This window comes from Amblyomma mixtum, chromosome 8, assembly GCF_055824585.1.
Source record: "Amblyomma mixtum isolate Tamu chromosome 8, ASM5582458v1, whole genome shotgun sequence".
NCBI classification, from domain to species: Eukaryota; Metazoa; Arthropoda; class Arachnida; order Ixodida; family Ixodidae; genus Amblyomma; species Amblyomma mixtum.
In genome coordinates, this window is record NC_143019.1 from 36,959,940 (window position 1) to 36,972,595 (window position 12,656).

Below are 12,656 nucleotides of genomic sequence, written 5' to 3' on the forward strand. Positions count from 1 at the left end.
CGTGATTTTAAAGACCGTGGTCAACGCAATTCGGCCCCTCCTACAGGCTCTGCAATCCCCAACTGCTCGAAGCGTTTTACTAGTGCTGGACTCCCTGGGTTCAGCACTTCAAGGACTTTAATCCATAATGGCTGGCCACCTTCCCTCCTTTCGTGAGGAAGTCAGAGGCGCCACAATCTTCCAATGGAACGCAAGAGGTCTGAGGTCGCGAATGTCAAGTTTTCGTCCTTACGTATTCACTAACTACTTCCCGATATTGGTAATCTGCGAGCCCAAATTATCAGAAGCAATCAGGCTCTCCGGGTACGAATCTTTCTTCGCCCCTACATGCGGGGAACGCAGCCAAGTCTTGGTATACCTCCGCACTGACATGACGTATGTTTGCTGCCCAGTTCCACCTCACAATGACAATCAATACGCGTGTTTCTTAATCAAGACAAAAACGCTAGAATTCACACTGATTGCAGCTTATGTGTCACCCTCCTCTCAATTAGACTGCGAAAGGCTGAAAGCCATCATGGAAGAAACCCGTGCTCCTTGGATCATTACTGGCGATTTTAACGCCCACCATTTGCTATGGGGAAGCACCAGAATTAACGCCAAAGGAAGACATCTGGCGTTATTTGCATCCGACAATGATCTGTATGTTATGAATGACGGCAGTCCGACATACCTGCGCGGCTGTAACTACAGCAGCTGCCTGGACCTGACATTAGTTTCTAGGTCGTTGCACCGGAGTGTTCGCTGGTTTTGTGATGTGGAGACCCATGGAAGTGACCACATTCCTACCTACCTCAAAATAAGCGGCCTTGGTGCGTCCTCCCCAACCCAACTCGCGCGAATTGACTGGGCAGTATTTCGAAAACATATGGAGGAGACGAGCAAAGAAGCCCTCACTGGCAGGCTGGAGCACACTATAGCTAATGCTATGAACGTTGCGAGAAGTCACATCACGTCCTCAAGAATTCGCAGTGATTTTGATATTGAACTAGAACGCCTGCGTGCTCTTCGGCGGCGAGCAGAAAAGCGATACAGACGAACCAAGTGCTTAAATGATCTACGGGAGGCGAGACGTACGCAGAAAAAAATCAAACGAAGAATGGATCAGCTGGCGAACCAGCGCTGGAGGTCCTTTTGTCAGCACTTGGATCCCCGCAAGCCCATGTCCCTTATATGGCGTACTGTGCGGGGCCTCCGTACGCTTCCGCAGCAAAGACAACCCTTCTATGCGTTGGCTGTCTATCAAGATCGACAGCAGTCTGAGGTAGCAACGGACTACTGCAGGAAAATTGCTGGTGTACCAACTGCTTCGAGTTCCCGGCGTGTTCCTCCTGCCTCACGGGTCTCAGCCATGGATGTCCTTTTTTCTCGCGAGGAACTCGACGCTGCTCTTGCAGGATGTCGGCGTTCGTCTTCACCAGGGCCAGATGGAATCACATATGCTGCGCTGTCCCACCTTGGCCACGACGCGCGAGAAGAGCTCCTCAAACGTTACAACGACTCTTGGCTCGACGGTGCTGTTCCTCAAGAATGGAAATCGAGTCGATTGATACCCCTTCTAAAACCAGGGAAATCTCCACTCGAGCTCTCGTCGTATAGGCCAATAGCTTTGGCCAGTTGCGTAGGAAAGGTCATGGAGAAAATGATTTTGTCGCGCCTTGAGTGGTACCTCGAACACTACAAAATATACCCCGACGCTATGGCCGGCTTCAGGCGGGGTCGCTCTTCTATTGACAACGTCGTTGATCTCGTATCCACGGTTCAACAACAGAAGCGCTTGAAACGTTTGTCAGCGGCACTCTTTCTGGATGTAAAAGGTGCCTACGACAACGTGACCCATGAGGCCATCCTTGATGCGCTGGAAACTGTGGGCATCGGTGGTCGGATGTTTGCGTGGATAGAGAGCTATCTGTCCAAAAGATCATTTTTTATCCAATGTGAAGATGGCCCGACGCCTGAGCATTACACCTACCGTGGCGTGCCCCAGGGCGGTGTCCTTAGCCCTACATTGTTTAATCTGACTCTCATCGCCCTCCCTGAGAATCTCCCCAACACCGTCCAGATGTGTATGTACGCCGATGACATCTGCATTTGGGCCTCCTCTGTGACGCGTCCCCAGGTGCGTGCAAGACTTCAGCGGGCAGCATCGATCACTTCTTCCTATCTCCAGAAGCAAGGTCTCAGCGTTTCACCAGAAAAGTGCGCGCTAGTGGCATTTACACGTAAATGTATGACTCCATATCCGGTACGCATCGACGGTCAAGTCATTTCTTACAGCAAAACTCATCGTTTCCTAGGGATCCTGATCGACCGCAATTTATCATGGAGCCCGCATTGCACTCTACTGAAAAAAAAGCTAACATCTATCGCTCATTTACTGCGATTTCTAGGTGGAAAATCTTGGGGCTCGTCGGTCCAGGCAATGCTGGAGTTGTACAGAGCTCTATTTGTCGGATGCTTGCGGTACAGTACACCTGTACTCTCAAACACGTGCAAAACTAACATGCGTGCCCTCCAGTCTGTGCAGGGTCAGGCCCTTCGCACATGCCTAGGTCTACCTCGGAGCGCATCAACACTGGGTAGCATTGCACTCGCCAAAGACCACCCGATCTCTACTTATATTGTCCTAGACTGCTTGCGAATGCACATACGTCATATCTCAAGGATTCCACAGCATCACCTTGCGCCTCTGCCACTGCAGAGACCACATTCTGCATTTGCAAAGGTGATAACGACGCAACAGTCGTCGATCCCACAACAGTTCACCCCGGCAGCACTACCTCCCTCTCCTCTGTGGTGTATGCGGCTCCCATGTGTGCGCCTTGCTATTCCGGGGATAGCGAAGAAGTCAAATTTATCGACGCCAGCCATTAAGCAACTGACACTGTCCATGCTCCACTTCGAATATTCGGACCGCACTCACGTCTATACGGATGGATCAGTAACCTCTACTAGTTCTGCTTGCGCTGTGGTCGTTCCTGCGCGACAGACTCAAATTCACCAACTAATTTCGCATCGGACTAGCTCTACTGGAGCAGAGTTGGCTGCGCTTCTTGCGGCAGTACAGTATATCTCACAACAATCACCTCAAAAATGGGCTGTTTTCTGTGATTCAAAAGCTGCCCTACAATGTCTTCAATCTTCCTTGAGACATAGCGACCATGAGCAACTTGCAGCGGAGATACGATATCTGCACCACCAGGCAATCGAACAAGATCATGAAATCATCTTCCAGTGGGTACCAGGCCATAGCGGCATTGTTGGTAACGCCTTAGCTGACGATGCTGCTCGATCGGCTCACGATACAACCAACACTGTCCGCATACCACTGACAAGAGCTGACGCAGCAAGGCACCTTCAACTGCTCGCCCGAAACCTGACTGTAACGTCGTGGTCTGCTCCTGGAGGTTGGTCACCCCGCTCGCATCACTTCAACCTCTTGCTCCAACATCACATACCTTTCGGCCTCCCCCGCGGTGATACTACGCTGTTGTGCCGCCTGTGGCTGGGAGTGGCGTTCACAAACGCCTATTCCCATCTGATCACAATGGCTGACTCTCCTGCGTGTGACCAGTGCGGTTGTGACGAAACGATCAGCCACCTCCTCTGTGACTGCCCTCGTTTTGAGCGAGAGCGCGGTGTCCTAAGTGTTTCTTTGCTCCGCTTGGACTCGCGTCCTTTAACAGAGTCTAACGTTCTGGGGCCTTGGGCTCAACCTTCCAGACAACGGAAAGCGGTGAAAGCGCTCCTGACTTTCTTAAGGGACTCGGGGTTGCATTCCCGCCTATAATCTTTAAGTTTTCAGTGCGCGCCCTCTGTCCCTGTGACATGGTGGTCGCTGGACACTTAGAAAACTCATTTCCTTGCCGCTCTCTTTCCTTTTTTCCCCTTTGTTCCCCTCCCCAAGTGTAGGGTAGCCAACTGGGCATCGCCTGGTTAACCTCCCTGCCTTTCCGTCCTTTTCTCTCTCTCTCTCTCTCTCTCTCTCTTCCTCTCAGTCAACTCAAAAACGAGGTGTGCGGTTACACTCGGAATAGGACACACATAAAAGCGTGGGGACATGCTGTTTGTTGGCAACACTGTCTCGATCGCGCCACCCAGCTGTTGTCTCTGTAGTGTCCTTCATCTTGCCACAAACGCACACGCACACCAGCTCTCACACGAACAACAGAGCTGTGAGTAGGAAGGCGGCCAGCATCGTCGGCAGCACGGCCATGACGCGTCCAATGTTCTGGAACATGGACAGCGATCCGGTGGGGAACTTCTGCACCAGGTTTCCAATGGGTCCCAGTATGCCCGGCATGGAGCCAATGGGGGCCATTAGGCTGGACGAAGGCGGCGACGTGGTGCTGATGGGCTTGTGCTGGAGTGCCCAGGCGGGCAACGGCTCCGTGGCCGGTGGCCTCATCGGCGCTGAAGGGGAAGAGGAGGCCTCGGTGGACTCCGTCATCGCCTCGGTTGTGGTCCCGTACTCGTCATCCTCCATGTAAGGCGGGGAGGACGTTGTCGTCTGATACACCGGTGGTGACGAGGCGTGCGTCGGCTTGGACAGGGTGATGATGTTGGAATGGACGATGGTCGTGTTGGCCACCGTGTCGTACACCGAGAGTGGCAAAGAGGCGATGGTGCCCTGTGAAGGGTAGACGGCCGTGGTCGAAGACGGCGCTGTGGTCAGCGGGTAGATGTGGATGGCCGTGACGCCCGGGAAGGGTCTCTTGAACGCCGATGCTGAGGCCGAAGGAGGCCGATGGTTGTTCATGAGCACGGCGTGAGAGACGCCGTAGCCGGAAGGAATGGCAGTGCCCGCCCAGAAGGGTGGCGGTCTTCTGTCCCTGATGATGGGAGGCTGCGAGTGGCTTGAAGCCGGAGGTCGTAGCGTGGATGGACGTCGGGGCCGGTTTTTGACCACGAGGACGTCATGAACCACGCGAGTGTTGTCGCGCTCTCCGTGGGTGTTGCCGTCCAGGACCATGATGGGCGGAGAGATGTAGAGACCGGAGTAGTCCCTGGTGGTCATAGGTGGTGGCGTGGTCGTGGGTGGAGACGCCGTGGGCTCTTCCATTGTCCAGTGTCTCGACTTCTGGTCGGTAGCACTTCCAGCCATGCTGGCGTTGGCCTTTTTCTTGACCTGTGTGGATGGAAGATAAGGCGGGCATTGTAGGCATATAAATGAATGTCTTATCATTTTTCCGCTTCGGAAAGATTTTCGATTGCAGCAAATGCTTTTCGGCCTCATCAAGTTGGCGAGCTGTGCTTTTGAAAGATACAGGCAATATCGTCACTATTCATCGTAACGATCGTTTCTAGGTCACACCAATACAGAGTGCCTGATTTCAAAATGATCTCGCTATAAGAATCAAAGTGTGTCCTCACAGATGTAAGTTTGGATATTTTGACCCTGCATGCACAGATATAGTGTTGAGTGAAGCATGACTCCTCCAAGGAATCTGGTGAAGGGCTTATACAAAGTTCGAGCACTGTGCGTTAGCTTCGAGCACTGTGCGTTGGCTTACCACCACTTCCCTTAATTAAGCGATTAATTTTGACTTCAGATCCCCTCGACAGCGTACAGGTAATTCGATAGCATAAACAGGTGGCACAAACACGAGCAGTTAAGTAAGGTGGAACGGTGAATTATATGAGTCGGTACGATAAGGACACAAGTAGATCAGCAGAAACCAAGACACATTCCTGGCTTTTTGCTGTCCTGTCTGTCACTATCTTCTCTCTCTTTTCAATTCGCATGGTTTGCCTTATGGCACATAAATAAGCTGGATAAGGCATGTAAGTGTGTTTTTGGTGTTCAAGACACCGAGAGGACTTGATGCATCACCAGACGCCCATTGTTTTATATTTGTTAGTACTTCTTTCTGGGCCCTCTGAATATCTTTTATCTATGACATCCAGGCATCCGCAAAACTAAGGACCTGAAGCGAAATGGAGCAGTGTGTAAATTCATTCTAAAAAAATAAAAACAGTCCTAAAGGCCGTGAGGCTAGGCAAAGAAGAATGGTCACTCCTTACAGCAAAGTTCCTGCGCCATTTCCTTTCCTCATAAACCAACAATCTTTTAAGGCATAGGATAAACGAAGTATCTACCCTTCACTCTACATGCGGGTTTTATTGATGCAATGGCATTAGAAATTCCAAATATTCGTCGTCAGTCATAAATTTTATAAATTGACTGGAGGAAAGCGGAGTCACCAAACCGGAAGGGCCGTGACTTCCGGTAAAAGCAATCGTTTTGCCAACACATAATGAAATTAAGTATTCCTGTGATTGTTTTCTCTACTTGTTTCCCGTGCTGCACCCTACCCAGTACCACTGCGTGCACATGGCCGTTCACTTTGTCAGCTTCTGTGACAGAGCCAGTGAAATGGCAGCAGAATATTCAAAACTAAAGAAGACACAAACTTAAAGATAACCCAACAACTGTGGACTGGGAGGCAGCGCTGTCCAGTTTGCATTCGGAAGACCAGCTTTCGCTGGTGAACCGGCCAAACGCGGCGGTAAAAGTCAATGGGTTCCTGGAATGAGGGCCCACCCAACTAAATGCGATTTCCTCTAGGCATTAAAGGAGTATGGACACCAAATTTTTGCTTGCGTGTTTCCTTCTTTCAAACGATGCGTTAGACATTGGCATACATTGAGCACACCATGGTATTCGTCTGCGACCGCTAAATAATTTATAATTGAATTTCTTCTTGACACTGTTTCGGTTTCGGTTTCAACTGCCGAACGATGGCTGTGACGTATAGTTAATATTTAGGTCACGTGAGGAACGACAAATCTGCTGTATAATTGCCGATAGGTCGTCTTTTTGTCATTCTAGGTCTTGAAAAAGGCTGGCTTAAATGTTGTATTGAATTAAAACTACGTGTCTGCGACTATATTAGCGTTTTTATAGTGAATCACATGACTTAAACATCAACTACACGTTGCAGCCATCGTTCGGTTGATTAAACCGAAACCCAAACATTGCGACAGAAGAAATTCAATTAAAAATTATTTAGTGGTCGTAGGCGAATACCACGCGGTAATCCATGTATTCTAATGTCTAACGCATCACTTGAAAGAAGAAAACACGCAATAAAGTAAGGTGTCTATAGTCCTTTATATGTTTTCTCACTGAAGCTCACGCACCTCTTTCGGCGCCTTGGTTCCTTCTTGAGGCATCGGTGTGCCCGTCACCGTTTTCTGCTTTCGCGAAAAGTACAGAGTGCTCCACGGCCCTCGGGCATCGCGGAATTCGGCACGCAGGCTGCCGCGGAGCCCGGACGCCTTGGGTGTCCCTTGCCTCGCCGCAGTCGATGTTGGCAGCGGAAAGGCCGGTCCCGGGAACAGCGCCAGCAGAAGGAACAATCTGTGCAGTCCCATCAGCCGGTGTCGGTGTGCGGCCATGCCTGTACAGGTGAAAAGAAAAAAAGAGAAGCATAGATAAATAACATATCGAACAAAAAAAATCTGTGCCTTAGCTTGGTTAATCCCGGTAATTGCGAAAGCAATATCCGTACGTACGCCATGGTACAGCTCGTAGTGTAGCTAGTGGTGGTGCTTGTGGTTAGACTTATGGTGATGCATCGGTATACAATCCAATCCAATCCAATACAATACAATCCAAACCAATCCAATGCAATCCATTCCAATGCAATCCAATCCAATCCAATGCAATCTAATCTCCAATCCAATTCAATCCACTCCAATGCAATCCAATGTAATCTAATCTAATGTAATCTAATCTAATCTAATCCAATCTAATCTAATCCAATCTAAGCCAATCTAATCCAATGTAATGCAATCAAGGTCAAATGAAAGTCAATGGTGGTCACCGCCGCGGCGCGATGGTGGCCACCGGCCGCGGCACGATGGTGGTCACCGGCCGCGGCACGCAACGGCGTGAAAGTGCAAGTAGTATTGCTTTCGCAATAAAAACACTTTGTCCGAGTAGGTTTGCCCCGAAGTGAACGTCTTCATATTAATTCCGACAAAGAACGGCGCGAGTTCTTGACAGAAACGCTGCAACGGTCAATGAAATCTCTTTCGGGGTTACTTTAACGGGAAAAAGCAACGGCGAAAAAGTTTATCTAAACTTCGTTTCTGCCATGCTAGTCACTGAGACACTGATCATGTCACGTCAGTCAAGGAAACTAATGGAAAATCAAGGAAATATCCCGTGGCACGTCAAAAAGCGATAGCGTCAGAGGCCCCGTTCGCCACAAAATCCGATGCCGGCATTGTCGGCGTCGGCGTTGTCAATAACGAGCATGACTCTGGCAGTTGGTCCCCGGAGAGAAACCTAGGAGGCAGGTGGGCCACCTATAGGTCACGTGACCTTGCGGCGTCATCACAACCTGGCCACCGGATAGTGAGCTAACTGTCCACCGTGGCAGGTGGCAGTTGAATTAGTGATTGGCTACTCGGGAAGAGCAACCTGGGCCGCACTAGGCCCACCGCTGGGAGCACCTGCCATCGCAGGGCAGTGGCGCATTCCTTCACACCACTGCGCCACTGCGCCAGGAGGGGTACGAGGACCCCCAGGTATCTATGAATGTCAATACAGAAAATGGCCTCCTCTTCAATGACCGCACTCTTTTCGAGCACCCTTCTTCCATCCTCACTATCCTATCTCCCCCCCCTACGTAAAGTAGCATATCAACGAATATTCATGCCGGCTAAAACCTCTGTTTGTCATTAAAGTGCTTTCTCTCTCTCACCTTCTGTACATACAGGAATTAACCCACTACGCTATCACGTCATACCCTTAAGGCGGAAATTAAGTGTCCCCTACATTTTTGCACCTACAGCGTTGATTTTGCGCGTAGTAAGTCTATTAATATATTATCACTAATAACACATCTCACTATAAAAAAGTAAAAGCAAGTCCTGAATCGAAAGGCGATATGTAAATGCTTCGTCGCCTGATGCGAGTCTGTCGTGGCCCATCAGCCTTTCTTTTCAGTCTGCAGGAATCGCAGGCTTGGGCAGTTCTGGGCAGTACATCGTGTGCTTCCTGGATTTGCAAGTATAATGTTACAAGCCTCGCAGGTCAGGCCATGCAACGAGCAGCCTCCCAGCGGAAGGAAGTCGACCGCGAGTTTATGACGCGCAGGCTTAGAGCAGCGAAGCATGTGAAGCGTGGTTGGCCGCTCGGCCGCTGAACCGTGCGACGTTCGAACGACCCCTGGGGAACCCGGAATGTAAGGCTGTAAGCACGATCTCTTAATACGAGGCCGAGGCTGAGAGTGGCTCCGAAAGTATTCGTAGTCAACAAAAAAGGAGAGAGTTAAGTCGACGATGGGGAGGGGGGGGGGGGGGGGTTCTGAAGGGCCTTGCCGTAACGAGGAAACAGTCGTATACCTTCTCGCTTATGGGCTAAGCTTCATACCGGGTAGTTTCCTTCGTTTTGAGGTTTTATTTTCAACGGGATAGCATTAAAAGCTTCACCAGGAAAAAAGCAAAAAAAAAAGTGTAGTCGGTCATAACTTCGCTCACTGGCTGGACGGAAGTGACGTCACCAGACAAAAGTGACGACACTTCCGGTGAAGGAATCAACAGCTTCTAGCGCTGGTGAACCGGGCAACAGTGGTGGCAAAAGCCAATGGGCTTCTGGAATGAGGGCCCACCCAATCATTTTATGCATTAAACGTTTCGCTCTCTCTCTCTCTCTAATGTTGCTGCATTGCCAATGCACAAAGTAATTAGCTGCCGGTGTGCCTAGCGAGTTGGTGGTAGATCATTCTTGAAAACGCGCGAAGAAGACACGGACGCAGGGACGATACACACACACGAGAAATGACTTACAACTGAAGTTTTAATGCGAAGAGGCCCACCTATTATAGGCGGGCTGCACAATAAAAAGTAAAAAAGGAGTAACTGCACGAAAGAAAGGAATGTGGAGATCAAAGAAGAATTGTTTTCAAAAAGGCTTCACATCTTAGCTGAAAGAAAGCACCGATGGCGCACTGACACGCGTGCCCTTATTTGATAATATGTTGTAAGCCACAACCACTTTCCTGGTGAGCTGATGAGTGTGAGAACATATTACGTCACATTGGTTGGTATTACGTTGTAAGCGTCAGTCACTTCCCTGGTGAGCTGATCTGCATTAGAAGTTGGTGATAAGTTTTCTTTCGAGAGTTAGAGCTTTAATTCCACGACTTAAGCGGCACAGCTGTGCGCTTTGGTGTTTCACGTGAATTTTTGTTTTGTATTTAATATTTGCACAAATAAGTAGCGAATATTCGCGCAAATATTCTTTCGCTATTCAATTAGTGTTCGATTCGGTTTCGAAAATGCTATTCGCACACCGCTGCAAAAGAAGAGATCGGGAAATGAATCGTTACAAAATATGACCAGACAGATCAGACATTTCTTCAGACCAGACACGAATAAATCTGGTTTGTATCTGCCCCTAGAACTTTCTGTGACGAACAATCCTTTCCTTACACGCTACCTTCTCTGCTAAACATATTTACCCGAGAATATTTTTATGTCACGGAAGCCAGCAGTTACCGAAATCAAGGAACGTAGGGGAGGTCTTTTATTCGCAGTTTTCATCAGTGGGAGGTCAATAAAAGCAGAAAAGCGTTGGCCACCACAGCGCTGGCCTCGCATGAGGGAGGTTCGGGGTTCGATCCCCAGTGCCGCCGGGTACCCACCGGTGATACAATGGGTACAAGCTTTCCCCTGGCCTGTCACTCGGCTTTTTTACGGTGGAATGCATGGAAATGGGTCTTTTACCCCACATTGAGAAAAAGAAAAATACCTTGTGTCATGGTATTCTTTGGCCACAGATGCTCTTGCGCCATAAAAATCCACCACCATCATCAGGAGTAAAAAAGACATATTGTCGTGGTTTTTTCTATTGCTTTTATTAACCTCCCATTGACGAAAACAATTAAAAAAAAAAAGTCGCCCCTCAATGCTCCTTGGTTTCGGTCAGTGTTGACTTGCGTCATGTATTCCATAACGAGTACCTCTTACCATTCCTTTGTTCCCCGAGAATATTATTGTCCTCTCTGTAAGCAAAACTATGTCATCAAAAGGTTTTGCCAGCATTTTTATTTACAGGACTAGTGACAGCCTCCCATTTTAGTTCTTGCTCTTGTTCACCACTGCTGTTAATTCATCCGTTAATTAGCACTACAGCCATTGTTTGTTTTAACGCGACAGTTTTAATGAGACAGTATCGAAGCAAATCCCGTCTTCGGAGTCGGCGTCGTTGACCATGAGCGAAGAATACACAGAAAATCCGCACAGAAGCAACCTACGAAGCAGGTGGGCTACCTACGCGATGTAACCTTGTGGCGTCATCACAACCTGCCCACCGGATAGTGAGCAAACTGCCCATCATGGCAGGTGGCAGTTAAATTAATGATTGGCGCGAGAGGTGTCTCGGGAAGAGCAGGCTGGGTCTCACAAGTCACACCGCTGGCAGCGCCTGCCATCACAGGGCAGTGGCGCATCGCTTATCCGCTATGCCAGGAGTGGTATGAGGACTCCCTCGTATCTAAAACGCCTTACCTACTTTGCTTAATCAATTTCACCTACCCAGCTCTTCCGTTCGTTTACCTTCGAACCAACAGATGAAAACTTTATTTTTATAATATTTGCTAGCCTTGCCGTTGCGATGCCTTGATTTCTCTGTGTTGGAATGTGTTTGCTTTCAAATGCCTTTTCTTTTTGTATGTCATGTAAAATATATAATGTTCATTGCTTTTCCGGTTGCGGATAAACCGTACATTCTTATTTTTTCGATTTCTTTTTTGTTATGTTCAAATTGTGAACTAAGTGCTTTGTATGTTTGTATGTATGCTTTACACGCTTTCCTTATCCCTGCCGCCGATGTAGTTTGGGGGAAGGGAACGTTGGCAAGCCGCAATATTGCGGCTTTTTTTCCCTCCTCCTCAGCCATGTGATTTTCTTTACATGTCTGGAATAAAGTTGACTTGACTTGACTTAAGTAGAGAATGACCAATTCTGCATATATGGCCATTAAAGGTATCGTGTCATGCTCATGCCTTTAAGGCGGAGCTTAAGCCATTTTTACTTCGGTTCTATATCATTATTAATAAGTAAAATGTAATATTATTAATATAGAGAATACATCATTCTATATTCGTGTATGAATGGCCGTCATCTTGCTGTCCTGCCAACTTGTAAGGGCAGGGACCTAATTAAGCTACTCGAGCTGTTAGTCCCGTACGTCTCCTTTTCAAAGGAAATAAAGTTGATTGATCGATTGATTGATCGGTCAATCGATCCATTAATCGATCGATCGATTGATTGATCGATTGATTGATTTATTGATTGATTGATTGATCGATCGATTGACCCTTGTTAGGCTTGAAACTGCTGTTAAAAAAAAGGCAACACCGCTAATGGATGCAATAATTTTGTTCTTGTTGTCGGGTAGAGGTGGCTCCAGAACATGCCGCGGCATTCCGGCATGTCAAGTTTCACGCACAAGTTTCTTCTGCCTTTCCAACGCATTGAGAGGGCGCTGTTGTGTGGAAAGGGTGAGAGCCAGGAGGAAAACGTCCGTCGCACTACGCCACATGCTGCGAACTTCTAGCGAGCAAACAAAAAATGGAATGGAATAAATTAAATACCGCCTGGCACACAAGCATTTCTCGCGAAAATTGTAATCCTGACAT

General features: G+C 48.5%; 1 protein-coding gene across 1 annotated transcript in view; it reads right to left on the reverse strand.

Moving 5' to 3' along the window:
• Positions 1-4,098: 4,098 nt before the first annotated feature.
• LOC149332114 (uncharacterized) overlaps positions 4,099-12,656 on the reverse strand; it is a 53,929-nt gene continuing 45,371 nt past the window's right edge. The window contains exons 2-3 of the mRNA XM_089555696.1: positions 7,144-7,403; positions 4,099-5,128 (exon numbers count right to left, since the gene is read on the reverse strand). Of these exons, the coding sequence (XP_089411822.1) occupies positions 4,157-5,128; positions 7,144-7,401 (1,230 nt within the window). The 5' untranslated portion in view covers positions 7,402-7,403 and the 3' untranslated portion in view covers positions 4,099-4,156. The remainder of the gene's footprint in view (positions 5,129-7,143; positions 7,404-12,656) is intronic.